This window comes from Fusarium vanettenii, assembly GCF_000151355.1.
Source record: "Fusarium vanettenii 77-13-4 chromosome 4 genomic scaffold NECHAsca_19_chr4_3_0, whole genome shotgun sequence".
NCBI lineage: Eukaryota > Fungi > Ascomycota > Sordariomycetes > Hypocreales > Nectriaceae > Fusarium > Fusarium vanettenii.
Genome location: NW_003315866.1, coordinates 94,704 through 108,179, shown reverse-complemented (window position 1 = coordinate 108,179; position 13,476 = coordinate 94,704). Strand labels below are relative to the sequence as shown.

Here is a 13,476-nt window from a genome sequence, read left to right as displayed (position 1 = left end):
GGTAGAAATGGGCAGCCCAGGCTCTCCTTGTCAATGAGACAGGCGCAGGAATTGCACAAACAAGGATGACCTCGACAAACACAGATGCAACCTTTGAGGATGTGACTGTGCTTCCCACCCTCAAACCAACCAACGCCTCAGCCGCAGATTTCCAAACAGGCCATGAGTCCTCTCTCCCCCTACCATTGATCGTCGCGCGGCCCGCTGGAGGAGAAGAAGCTGCGGATCCGACTACGCTCTGTCTGTGCTTTATACCTACTTGCCTGGTCATGACCTTGTTTTAAAACAGCCATGAGATCGGGAGCTTCTTTAGCGTCGATGCGCCTTGCTTTTTGGAATATGTATCCTGCCGCTCCCTGTTTCGGCTGCCACTCTTTCATGTTTGCCGTTTGAGTTTGTGTTTGCTTTGTCGAATATCTCCAAGAATACACCGAAACGTACTCTCTTTCGAATCTGACGTCCGCTGACTGCGGGCTCCCGTTGCCATCATGACCGAACTATGGAAGGGCCCGCTCTACAAACCAGGTCCGCTGAAGAGGAGGCCCGTCTTGGGATCACCGCGGCTAACATGTTTTCCGGACAGTCAAACCGAGCATAGATGATATGAATATCGCGAGCATCGCCTGGGGAGTTTCCCTGGGTGTTTGCATATTCACGTTTGCAAAGGGCACGCGACAAACCATCAAATCGTGGAGAAGGGGCCGAAAGTTGAACCCTTATATTATCCTGCTGTGGATGGAATGGGCGAGCAGCTCTATTATGAGTGCTATTACCTGGTGTTATCTACGGTCTTACATCCCGGGAGGTTTTCCCTTCTTCTTTGTACTGGGTATGTCATTTACTTGCCTCGATGACCCCCATAACTGACGCAGGGCAGTCTTTCTCTGGTGTATCCAACTTCAGGCCCTCATCCAAATCATCATCAACCGAATAGCCATCCTCATGGTCGTTCGACAGAACGCGAGAAAGCTCAAGATCGGCGCATTCATCATCATCCTCTTTGTCAACATTAGCGTGTTTTGCATCTGGATCCCAGCTCGTCTGGGGATCAACAAGACCTGGAAGGACATCAACAACGTCTGGGACCGCATCGAAAAGGTCATCTTTTTGCTCGTCGATGCCGGTCTTAACCTGTACTTTATTCACCTGGTGCGGTCGCGGCTTATTGCGAATGGCCTTACCAAGTATGGGAGGCTGTTTCGCTTTAACTTGGGCATGATTGCCGTATCCATGACGATGGATGTACGTTGGACTTGTCTGGTACAGTGAGCTCATGCTAAAATTGACTCAGGTCCTTCTCATTGCCATGATGTCTCTTCCCAACGACATTGTGTAAGTCAGCTCATCCAGCTGCCCCTACTCACTCACCAACACCACGACAGATACGTCCAATTTCACCCCCTTGCATACCTCGTCAAGCTCCATATCGAGATGAACATGGCCGACCTCATAACAAAGGTGGTCAAGGCCAGCAACCCCTCAGGCTATCCCGACTACTCGGGCTCTCGCTCCCGCACGACACAGCAGGGCAAGAGCTCAGGGCGCGGAGTCACGGGCAAGCACACGGCGTCCATGTTCGCCGGCGGGAACACGACATACATCGAAGCCGGGGCCGAAGACATTGAGCTGCCAACACGAAACGAGCACGGAATCCAAAAGACCGTGAGGACTGAGGTGGTTGTCAAGCCGTCGCGACAATCACAGTACGACGACCCAGACATGGCGAGCGAGTCAAGTTCCACGAGGCAACTCAAGAGGGAGCACTTTCCGGTATGAGAAATGGATACAACTATTGGAAAAAAAAGAAGCACTGTCTGATCCAGATGTTTGATGAGCCGTCCAGCACCGCTTAATAGTATACGATACCCGCCTGCGTTTTCGAAATCTTCTTTTTTATAGATCATTTAGACTACAGTACTTGTGTAATAGAAAACAAGGCGCGACCCTTTGTCATTGTCCTGGACTTGCACCGCAGCGCCCTCAAGGCCCAAGGCCAACTCAGCTCTGAATCCACCAATGAGTGTTAATTGAACGACTCGTCACAAAACAGAAACGAGAGTAGATGAAATGAGACTCTTCAGATCCCGGGAGATTGGGTAAAAGTAAGCAAGACGCGATGCCTGTCTCAACTCTGGCCCACAGCACTCACACATGGGGGTTTGCGACAAGGCACTGGAAGAAGCTGTCACATTGTTGGTCATTTTTACCGAGGCATAATCGGAATTAAACTCTCGTCTAAGCAAGGTACCACAGTTAGCTTCGATCAATGATCGACGAGGCCTGGCAGGCCAGCTGAGAACGGACTCTGTTCCGCACACCTGGTCCGATGCCCCGACAGCCAATCTCTGACAAGAAATGTCAGTCATTTCTGAAGACGCCTTGGCAGATTCACGACTCGAATGACAAGACGACATCTCATCTAGACGAACAACGGCTCAACGCTCCCCGTCATGCGATCGCAATTAATTTAATCGGGACATCAGGCCACGTCTTACCAACCCTGGTGATCGCCATCATGGCCCGACCTTTAAGACTGGATGGCCAACATGTTGCCAGGTTCTCGTCTCCGACTAATACGACTGTCGTCAATCGGCCTATCTCTGTGTCAACCCCTATCACACACGACCCGTCACTCTGGGTTTTACAGCACATCAACCCTTGACATCGGCACGACCCTAGGCTCATGGTACTCAATGAATAGATTCAGCTAGTCGAACATCTAACTATCGCTCTTCATCGTAAGGCTGTGGCCAAGAGTGCTTACACCACCGCATATTCCAAGCTCGCAAGTCTTATACCTCCCAGAAGCCAGTGGCCTATACCATAAACTGAGCGAACCAGTCCAAGAACTGCTGAGGCTCCTCCTGAAAATAAGTATACCCATGCCAGCGCTTCGTCGTACCCTGGATCCAGTGCAGTTTCTTCTCGGCGATGGGGATGTTATCATACATAGCCTGGACATCCTCAGGCCGTGTGCCAGGGTCATCATGGACCTGGTACAAAAAGGTCGGAACGTTGACGTGCTTGGAGTCAGACACTGGGGCAACATCATCGATGTGAAAGCTTGTCTTGAGGAAGAATCGCCGGTCGGCTTCCTCCATGTAAGAAGCTGGGGCTCCAAGTGCCTGGAGAAGAGTTTCGAAGACGAGTCGCAGAGTCAGAGGTTGGGGAGCAACCATGCAACGGACGCCCTCGAAAGCTTCGGGGTGACGCTTCATGGCGGCCAGAGTCGCGTTGGCTCCGGCACAACGACTAAAGAGACCGATGGGCATGTCGCTGGTGTCTGGGCGGTTGCGGATGTAGTTGAGCGAACCAAGAACATCGCGCCATTCGTAGAAACCAAACAGGCCGTTGTTACCACTTCCGCTGTGGCCGTGGTTGCGCAGGTCATAGGCAAGAACGTTGTACCCAGCGTCATGAAGGATCTTGTAATCGGGGATAAAGTTGACATCAAAGTCGTTGCCTGGGACGAGCGAGTCCCAGGGCTTTAGATGAGAGGGAATACCAGCACGGCTGAACCAGTGAGGGTGGTTGGCTATGATGACCTTGTTGGAGCCCTTGCACGGGATGAACCACCCCTCCAGGGGAACCCCATCTTCAGATGGGAAGAAGACATCCTCGTACTCGAGGCCAGCTTCTTCCGGGTAGTGGATGATGGGTGCGAGAGTCCAACCGCGGAAATCGTCAACCACAGCCTGGATTGTGGCATAGATCTGTTCCTCGGAGAGGGTCATGTTGGTGTGTAGATGGTGTAATGGATGATGTATGTGCTGTGGCCTGGCTGAAAAGGAGGAAGTGTGTGGGAGCTGCTGCGAGTTCTTGTTATCTTGTGGCAATAGTTGAGTCCGTGCAAGACTTATAAGGTCTTTTATCCTCCATCCATCTTCTGCCTCTTGGCATTCTTGATCAAAAGCAGACAGCCCTCCACAGGTCGAATCTCCGCCAAGCTTCAACACCTGCCATCACAATTACGGTCAACTGAGGTTGTAAGGCTGTCAGACGTCGAATTGGTTGCAGCCACTCGGCTCAAGGTTAAATCCATATGAATATTCCCGTTGTTTTCACTTTTGTTAATCGGACTTGGAGATGGTTTCTTCGCCACATCCGACGCGGACTTTATTTTTCCATAATCCCGTTTAACTCCAGCCTACTTGCCCGGAAATTTCAACTTTTTCAAGTCGCCAAGATGTACGAGGGATAAATGATTACTGACGAATTACTTCTTGGCAACTTTAGGAAACTCAATCAAGAGTTACTTAAAAAGGCTTCCTAGGCATGAGCCCACTGGGGTCAACCTCTAGCTTAACTTCAGGATACTCGCCCCCTTCTGTGCGGATGACTACGTGAGGGGAGGTTTCCCGGTATTCATGAATTGACCATGAGCAGCTCATTCTCATGAGACTTGCCATAAATGAGGGTCAAATTGTCAACCTGAGTTGAAAGACTCGCTGGTCCAATCCTATTAATGCCCGATGTCTTGTTTGCCATGGAGCAATTAGCAGTTCTCTCAACCAAAAACGGCACTCGTAGATATTCGACAACAATGGGTGATGAAAATTGGCCATCTATGCAGCCCTTGGCCGCGGCTCAGGGAATATGCCGTCATAGTGCCGAGTTCTCTGTCCTTAGAACAGCACTCTTTGTCATGATTCCTGGCGCAGCAACTATGTTCTCTCTTGTTGAGTCGTGTTTATTGTTAAATTTGTATGTTCTTTGTTTACGCAGTGGTTGTTCTCCTCTATAACTAGAAGTTACCTCATTCTTAACAATGCCTCCAGTATAATCTCATAAAGAACCATCCTTACCACTCTGAAAGAACCAACCTATATAATCTTTTATATGAAACGCACGCCAGCTTCGCGGCTTGGCCGCTACAAGACTTGAAGCACCCCACTGACCAAAGACATACTTATCAAACAGTACAGATGCATTGCATTCTCACCGAAGCCGGCACGGAATGCCGCGATAGCGTGCTAACGACAGCTGCAAACATACTTGGAATCTTGACGTTCGCATTCGGCCTATTTCTATCATTCACTGCCTTAGTAACTATCACTCGGAACGCTGACAACGAAGTTCGAGACTTGGTGATGGCTCTTGACCGGACTGATGTGCATCTCGGGGATATTAACGCCTACCTAGCACAATTAGAAACCGAACGAGACCCGATCATGAAGGTGATGCGACCCACGGTGACTGGCAGCTACAGGGAGTTCCTGCAAGCCCGAGATGATATCAGGGACTATTTGAAAGAGTTTGCACCAGAGATTGCCCAAGAACAACCGAAGCCACCTAATACCATGGGTATCAACCATGGGAACACTTGGCCGCAGAACACGACTGCACCTCCACAAGCCGGACTGGACTACAACAACAATTCTTACCAGACTCCCCAAGTGCCACGGAAATCATCGTCCCTGTGGACTCGCTCTAAATGGTGGTATCACAAAAAGGAAACTGCGGCAAAGATGACAAGGCTTGAAAGTTGCAGGCAGCACTTCAATGCCATCCAGCTGACTCTTATTGCGAGGTAAGTTTGAACACAGTTGACCCTTCGTGTTCGATGACTAACCTGTATGTTCAATTACAGAAAGATGGAGCAGCAGAAATCGTCAGCGGAATCATTGTGTCGGGCTGTTGATGGCCTCACTCCTAAGTCTGCGTACTTTGAGTAGAGGTCTGTGGCAGGTTAGTCTTGGTGATTTGGGAATGGCGGAGATATCTTTCATAGTCGATGATCTTCAATAGGCTTCCCCCCCTAAGCATTGCGGCTCTGGGCTAGTATCCTTCCGAATACTGTTAAATTCTTTTGTATCTATTTCCGAGGTGGGTTTGTCCCAGGCATACTATGAGCTACTAGTTGAAATGAATAGAAAGACTAGGTTTTTAAAAGAAATAGTGAAACATCGACAACTCGCGTTAGGGTATATGATAGGTGAACGATCCGCCATCTTTGCATGAAGAATTGGTGTTGGTGGAATGTCCTGGTTCTGGGCCACAGCCGACCCAGCCCAGGGGAAAATCGCGCCGTCTGCAGTTCCTGGTTGCATAGCTTCCGATAAGGTTATGAGGCTTAAGCCAGAGACCGATCTGGGCTTGATGCCCTGAAACCTTGTTCCGTAGAAGGTCTAGATCTCTAAACTTAACTCGGCACTGGAATTTGCCAAGCCTATTGACGTAGGGTAGCTCCGGATGGTTTCATGCAGGCCTGCAGGTCAATCTTTGAAGCGTTGTTTTGGAACTTGCTTGATTGGTGCATGGATGAAGATGGGAAGAATTGGACGTGATGAGATGTTTCCTAACCGTTGTGAATAGACGTCGGGCTTGATAGACTGAACTAAGGTGGCAGAAATGTACCTTGTTATACAATGTGCACATAAAAACCAGCCCGGCCTCTACCCTTGGCTCTTTGTCGTGAACTGTCATTTGAGATCTAGACATTGGCCCATCTCCCTGATATATATTATGTGATCTCTTACAACATGGATTTAATACCAAGTATATTCCTCATCTTAAGTAATAAATAGTCAACTTGTGTCCTCTTTATAACCAGTAGAGATGGATATCGAGTTGCCCTTTGCGAGTGAACTCGTTGTACCAAAGCGTTTACTGGCTGTAGTAAGCCAGGGGGCGTTCAAGCTGGTCCCCCAAAATGACATTGGATGACGCATTTCTAGATATTAAGCCTGCCAAGGCCAAAGAAGTTGGAAGAGGCTTGGGAGACACCAGTAGAAACACAACTGTGAATCAAGGTGTTTGTTGTGCCAAGCTCTCCATGGACCAGCCCGGTTTGTGAATCTCCCGTCTGGGCTGACGGCATAAAATATCAGGAACACGGGAGCTGGCCTCAGGATAAATGTCAGATCTCGATAGCGTGGTCGAGTAGTAGCCAATATCAAACTCAGCCTGCATATCAAATGCAGTCAGACTAAGATGCCCAGACGCCAATGATACCAGACAAGCAAATACTATGCACGCTTACAAAAATATCTCCTTCGTATGCCTCGTACTGCGTACGTAACCCTCTCCTTTGTAAATGCCGCACAAACAAAATTACAAGTTACACAAGAGTGAAAGCCTCATCCGCGTACAGCTTGCTTTTCTAGGCAGACGAAAGCCAAGAACGACGAAAACATCTGGGCGCTTAAGGAAGAAAACGTGCAAAGCCCTTCCCGTCGTTCAATCTCTGGGGCAACCCGCCTGGTGAGACAAGCCACGGGAAGGACACACGACAAGGTGTCAGATCCTTCTTAATCAAATCGACACGATGCACGTTTTGGATGTAGATCCATGAGGCCCCCGTGATGGTTGCGGGCTTGGCTTAGTGCCTCGTGGCTGGAATGTCTTGGATGCCGTGGGCTAGCCCCGATGACCCGATGCCTTAGGGCTGGCCGCGTCCGGCAACATGAACAAGAGGATTCAGAGAGAAGGCTTGAGTATAAATGTCGTTTACCAACTTCCAGGTTGTCGATCCATCCTTCGTTCTTCTCTCCTCAGCTATATATCACACATACACTCGCCACCAAAAAAGTCACTCGTTGGCCCTCCTACTTAACCTCGACACTCGCTACAATATTTCCATCTTGCCAACATGAACAAGATCTTCCTCTTCGCCCTCTCGGCTACTGGCGTTCTGGCCGCTTACCGAAGCCCTCTCCTCGCCGCTCGACAGGTCGTCGCCATCCCTTGCTCCGACCAAGGCCTCAAGGATTGCGGCACAGGCTGTATTCAGCAGGATTGGACCTGCTGTCCTAGCAAAGCTGGAGGATGCCCTCCGACTGCATACTGCGATGTTGGTACCAATGGCGAGTACGGCTGCTGTCCCAATGGTAGTCAATGTGGTGGTGATGGCGGTGCCAACACGCGCGGCATGACCAGCACCATTGTCATTCCTGGTAGAACGACGACTATTTACAACCCTCTCGACACCGAAGAACCTCAGGGACCCATCGTGGAGACACAGACGTCTCTCATCATCGAAGTCAGCCAAACAACCATCGATATTCCCATCTCTCAGGGTGGCGGCAACACCGCTGCACCCAGCGGCGATGGTGGCTCTGGAGGTGACGGCGGTTCTGGCGATGGCGGTTCCGGTGGTGATGGCGGTGCCGCTGGCTCAAGCGACGTCCCTCCTGTCATCCAGACTCCCAGCCCGGATCCCAACCCAGTTCCTGCTCCTGGCACCGAGACTGCATCCGGCACACCGGTTCCTGTGCCTGTCCCCACACCCGTCACCGTCAACGCGGCCTCGTCCAATGGCTACAGCTGGATCGGTGGTGTCGTGGCTGGTCTCGCCGCTCTACTGCTTTAGAGCCCTTTGACTAAACTTTGTCTTTCATTTGTCGCGGGAATGGCTGCTGGCTAGTGAGCAGCTAAGGAATGGTCTGGACCGTCAAAGGTGTGGCTGCAGCTATAGTTTCAGGAACACATTGCGCTAGGGACAGGTACAGGTTGTGTGCCTGATCAGATGTAATCGTCTATCGATATAATTAATGAACGAATCAGTTGAAGTCTCACGTTAGATCTGCTGGGTAGATGCGGGCGGATGATCACCCGTCTTACACGCATACGCGACGCGGGGATTCAGCCATTGAAACACTAGAATTCGCATTAATCCGGCAATAAGATGACAAGGAGTCAACGTCTGGTGTATGGAACCATGGGTTCTGATGTAAAGATCACAGCAACGAACTGTTGAACCGTTGCCAAGTGCGACAAAGGCACAATTGATATGCGACAATGAATATATTACTTTTACCTAGACAACTCCCGCTTACTCAATCTTGATGCACACCTTGCCCTGGTGCTTGCCCGACCACTGGTACTCATAAGCCTCCTTGAGCTGGTCAAGGGTAAAGATCTTGGGATCCACGACAGGTCGGAGCTTCTCTGGGTTGGCCTCGATAGCGCGGCACATGTCCTCCATCTGAACCCGGCTGCCGACCAAGATACCGCGGGTGGTGCAGAGGTGAGTAAGGTTGTCAAGGAATCCAGGCTGCTCCTTGTCGGTACCACCAACGAAACCGATGATGGTGATAAGGCCGTCAATCTTGATGCTGTTGAGCGACTGTTTCATCGAAACGGGACCAGCAACCTCGACGACATGATCGACACCGACACCGCCTGTTAGCTCCTTGGCCTTGGCGCCCCATTCCGGCGTGGAGCGGTAGTTGATGATGTGGTCGGCGCCGAGCTTCTTGAGGAGCTCCGCCTTTTCGTCTGAGCTGGTGGTCGCGATAACCTTTGCGCCGGCGGCCTTGGCAAACTGCACAGCAAAGATGCTCACGCCACCGGTACCCTGTGTGAGCACCCACTGCCCGGGCAGCACCTTCTTGTCCGCGACACCGAAGAGGGCGTTCCACGCGGTGAGACCGGCGCAGGTGAGGGTCGCGGCCTCGTGGAAATCGAGGTTGGAGGGCATGGGTACGAGACCCTGCTCGTCAAAGGCGCCGACGGTGCGGAGCGTGCCGTGGAGGGCGCCGCCCAGGCCAGTTCGCATGGAGAGGCCATCGAGAGAACCGCCAATGTGTCCCTGGTTGAAGAGAGTGACGACCTTGTCGCCGGGCTTGAAACGCGTCACATTCTTGCCGACGGCCAGGACGGTACCGGCGCCGTCAGAGCCGGGAATGACGTTGGGGACAGCCGGGAAGGGATATCGGCCGAGCGGGATGATGAGGTCACGGTACTGTGACGTTGTTAGTGAGGGGAAACTTTAACGTTATTGCACAGTAGAGGAAAAGACGCACGTTGAGGGACGCGCCCTGGACTGTTGGAACGAGTTAGCTGGGCTCAAGGCATTCAATTGTTGTTCCTGAAACTCACTCTTGACCAAGACTTGGCTGTCGCCGAGTTCAGCAAGAGGCTGCTCAGAGAATTGGAGGGCATTGAAGCCATCCTTGCCATCCTGAGCGGTGACGTTCCACTGCTGGACGGTCTGGGGAATCTGTGTCTGAGCCATTGTTGAGGATGTGATGTCGAGATGTGATGATGAGGAAATCTCTTGCTTCTGGATGATGGAGATCACCAGACTAGCTCTATATACCCCATTCCCTTGATCCAGAATCCCAAGATGCCATAGTTGGATTTGTAAGGAACCTCTCCGTGGAAAGCGCCTTGTTCCTAGCGACTGGGGACTTCCCTGGCGCAACCTCGGCGGTCCGCGGGTCCGCAACGCATGGCACGTCCATCCAGTAACTAGTCATTGACGTGATGAATTGTCCGTTGATCGTTCACCGCGGAGAACAAGAGCCTGGCAAATGCCGTGTATGGTACGGGGGGCCGCTCCGGGTAACACCCTTCCAGCCCGTAACAAGCAAAGCTCCCCGTGCGATCGTGCACCATTGTGTCTTTTATTGCTTGATAATGCGGTGGTTCCCCGCCTAGTGACCCACGTTTGGGCCGGACGTTTATGTCACTTTTCCGACTTTTCGGACCCGGGTCGGGATGGGATGGTGGGGGAGGGGAGGTTTCTAGAAGAATTCATGCGTTGACAGGTGGTTTTTTGTGTGTCGTTGATCTTGGAGGTTGCATGTTCCCATGACTCGTACCTCATGCGGTTCCGGTTCCGCTTTGGTCAATTGGCGGTGTCTACTGTACTGTACTGTGTATGAGGACATTGCCTGAACAATTAATCGTGAATGGATGGCAATGTAGGGTATGTTGATAAACACGATATTGAGAGCTTCAGATGAAGGTAAAGAATAGAGCTATCCCATTCCTACCATTCCTTCCAATTGACATCCATGCATCAATTGGCGTGATCCCCTTATCGGGGTTACAGTTGCCCCGCTAACTTGATCCAAGCCAGTTCCATACTCTGGACACATGTCAGCCAGCACCTTGACCGCGTATAGTTACACGACTTGAAGCAAAAAACAACTGATAACTTGATTAATAGTTCCTGACTTGACTATCCATGGCTCAGATCAACATCCAGCAAAACGGACTCGGCCTCCAACTGCCAAGCTCCAGTGGATCCTCTGCATTGACGACCCCTCGGCGCACCGCTACGCCCAACCCCGGCCCCCCCTCTGGTCTCGTCGTCTTTTCAGGTGGAAGCGCCGCGAACAATCTCGTCGACGTCTTTGAGAGTGTCCGCGAGGCTAACCAGTGCACGCTCAGCTACGTCATTCCCATCTCAGACAATGGCGGCAGCAGCAGCGAGATCATCCGCGTGTTTGGTGGGCCAGGTGAGACCCCTTCTCCTTGCATGCAGGTCGCAGAGCTAAGACTGACCGGGGCCAAGGTATCGGAGACGTGAGGTCGCGTCTGGTTCGTCTTATTCCGAATGATGGGAGTCCTGAGACGGCTGCTATAAAGCGCTTCTTTAATCATCGCTTGCCCAAGGCATACACTGAGGCGAGGTCCGAATGGTTCGAGATTCTAGAGGCCACGCATTCATTATGGGACGACATTTCATCACCGAAACGCGAACTCATCCGGTCTTATCTCAATAGCTTCAATCTTGAAGTTGTGAAGCGCATGAGACCTAGTAGTCGGTTCGACTTTTCTGGCGCCAGCATTGGGAATCTGTTCCTCACTGGGGCTCGCCTCTTTACTGGTAGCTTTGAGGCTGCCATTTATCTCTTGAGCTCCATTTGCTCAGTGCCAGATCGGATAGCAGTTCTTCCTGCTCTTAATACCAACTTTGCCAGTCATATCGCTGCAGGCTTGGAGGATGGGACAATAATCACAGGCCAGAACGATATCTCTCATCCCAGCGCGCCAACTGCCGCTGTTCCCGGGACATCAGCTGGCCTTCACAGCCCGACAGTATCGAGACATGAGGTGTGGGATCATCATCATGTAGAAGATGCCAACCTTCCGGGAACTCTACCAGCGCTGCGACGGCCTGCTATCGCCTTCTCCAAGGAACAGGAAGAGGACTTGCCGGCGAGAATATCCAGGCTCTGGTACATCAATCCATATGGCGAGGAGATCAAGATGCCTGCCAACCCACGTGTCTTGGATGCACTTCGCTCAGTACACAGCATAGTGTACAGCATTGGATCCCTGTTTACATCCCTCATCCCAAGCCTTGTCCTCCGCGGTGTGGGGGATGCCATTGCCAGTCCTCAGATCCGGAACAAGATTCTCATCCTCAACGGTACTACCGACCGAGAGACAGGTCCCTCTACGGTTCCCTTTACTGGTCTCGACTTTGTCCGCGCTATCGCCAATGCCTGCGCCGAATCAAGAGGTCTACTAAAGATAGAACAAGATGAGTTCTCCCAGTACGTAACGCACGTCATCTACATCGAAGGTCCAAATTCGCCCAAGGTGGATAAGCAACAGTTTGGGCTACTTGGAATCGATGCGACAAGACTATACGGACCCAAGGATGAGACAGGCAGAGGAGGAAAATACGACGCCAAGGCGTTGACACAGGCGCTCGAATCCATCATTGGGAGAAAGGATGCTCGGTCTGATAGGAGTAGACGCAATACTCTCGTGGGATGATCAAGGTTGGTGTAATAGAGGTATTTTGCATTAAATAGGAAACTCGCTTTGGGTATGTAATCGAACCTGGGCTGACCCGTTTCAGCCGTTCTGTATATCTTCCATCGCCTTGTAACACCTTCCTGCAGTGCGCCATGTTGTACAATCCTGTTGTCCCTCAACCATTAAATCCCCACGCCTATCCTTTCCTCCACAATCACAGAGACCCCTGCGATAATAATAGATAGGTCATGACGACCGGCCAGCAAGTCGATAGTAGTAGCGCGGCCATGACGGAGCTGAAGCCGACATAGTTCTTGTCAAAGGGACCCTTCCAGCGGTCGACGAGGGCGCAGGTGCTGAAGATGACGGCACATCCGTAGAGGGAGGCGGCCCAGAAGATTCCGAGCTTGATGGCGGAGCCGCGGTCTTGGGGGCTGAGGACGACGCCCGAGGTGTCGGGGACAAAGGTTGAAGAGAGGTTGTTGCCCATTGTGGAGGTTGGGTAGGATTGAAGTTGGAGATGTGTGTTGGTTGGAGATGGGGCCTTGTGTTTTTTTGTTGGTAAGAAGTTTGAGATTGAGAATGTAAAATTGATCCAGCAACTGTTTAGCTCGCCTGCGAGTAAAGAAAGGAAACTACAAATTCCCTCCCAAACAGCGAGACGGCGTCAAGAAAAAGGCCTTCTCCAATCCCCCTCCTCGTCACATCGTGAGCAGACAGGGGTTTCCCAGCCCGTCACAACAGACCATGCCCTGTCGCAGGCTGGCGTCGATCAGAGACTACTGCGGCAAGCAGCCAATGAGACGTCTCAGGTGCCATCGGACCAGGCCAAGCCGGTCGCGGATTCGTCTTGGTTGGTGATGCGGGCTGCAGAGGGGGGACCAAGGCGTCCAATTGGCGCAAGGGTTTAAGCGCGGGGAGAAGCACAGGGGGTGGTTGATGATAAGAATGGTGAGTCGATTGAAGGCTTGTGATGAGCCCATTAAACAGTAAAAAGCCAATGACTTTTCTCTGTGAATTTTACACTCCCAGCCT

General features: G+C 51.5%; 7 protein-coding genes across 7 annotated transcripts; 4 read left to right on the top strand and 3 right to left on the bottom strand.

Annotated features, from left to right (window-relative positions):
• Window positions 1-573: 573 nt before the first annotated feature.
• NECHADRAFT_39473 (uncharacterized protein) lies at window positions 574-1,776 on the top strand (the record flags this gene model as incomplete). The annotated part of the gene is made up of 4 exons (XM_003045540.1): window positions 574-640; window positions 878-1,242; window positions 1,292-1,332; window positions 1,383-1,776. Coding segments are annotated over 4 exons (867 nt in total), but the record flags the coding sequence as incomplete, so codon positions are not given.
• Window positions 1,777-2,816: 1,040 nt separating this feature from the next.
• NECHADRAFT_39256 (uncharacterized protein) lies at window positions 2,817-3,734 on the bottom strand (the record flags this gene model as incomplete). Its single annotated transcript, XM_003045402.1, has 1 exon — window positions 2,817-3,734. One exon carries the CDS (start codon window positions 3,732-3,734, stop codon window positions 2,817-2,819), a length of 918 nt encoding a protein of 305 aa, XP_003045448.1.
• An 809-nt stretch (window positions 3,735-4,543) lies between these two features.
• On the top strand, window positions 4,544-5,675 carry NECHADRAFT_79528 (uncharacterized protein; the record flags this gene model as incomplete). The annotated part of the gene is made up of 3 exons (XM_003045539.1): window positions 4,544-4,704; window positions 4,856-5,530; window positions 5,591-5,675. 3 exons carry the CDS (start codon window positions 4,544-4,546, stop codon window positions 5,673-5,675), a joined length of 921 nt encoding a protein of 306 aa, XP_003045585.1.
• A 1,916-nt stretch (window positions 5,676-7,591) lies between these two features.
• NECHADRAFT_93011 (uncharacterized protein) lies at window positions 7,592-8,311 on the top strand (the record flags this gene model as incomplete). Its single annotated transcript, XM_003045538.1, has 2 exons — window positions 7,592-8,018; window positions 8,064-8,311. 2 exons carry the CDS (start codon window positions 7,592-7,594, stop codon window positions 8,309-8,311), a joined length of 675 nt encoding a protein of 224 aa, XP_003045584.1.
• Window positions 8,312-8,773: 462 nt separating this feature from the next.
• On the bottom strand, window positions 8,774-9,958 carry NECHADRAFT_79526 (uncharacterized protein; the record flags this gene model as incomplete). The annotated part of the gene is made up of 3 exons (XM_003045401.1): window positions 8,774-9,685; window positions 9,747-9,766; window positions 9,823-9,958. 3 exons carry the CDS (start codon window positions 9,956-9,958, stop codon window positions 8,774-8,776), a joined length of 1,068 nt encoding a protein of 355 aa, XP_003045447.1.
• A 957-nt stretch (window positions 9,959-10,915) lies between these two features.
• On the top strand, window positions 10,916-12,459 carry NECHADRAFT_39231 (uncharacterized protein; the record flags this gene model as incomplete). The annotated part of the gene is made up of 2 exons (XM_003045537.1): window positions 10,916-11,189; window positions 11,246-12,459. The coding sequence occupies 2 exons, from the start codon at window positions 10,916-10,918 to the stop codon at window positions 12,457-12,459; spliced, it is 1,488 nt and encodes a 495-aa protein (XP_003045583.1).
• A 196-nt stretch (window positions 12,460-12,655) lies between these two features.
• On the bottom strand, window positions 12,656-12,931 carry NECHADRAFT_39238 (uncharacterized protein; the record flags this gene model as incomplete). The annotated part of the gene is made up of 1 exon (XM_003045400.1): window positions 12,656-12,931. One exon carries the CDS (start codon window positions 12,929-12,931, stop codon window positions 12,656-12,658), a length of 276 nt encoding a protein of 91 aa, XP_003045446.1.
• Window positions 12,932-13,476: the final 545 nt, after the last annotated feature.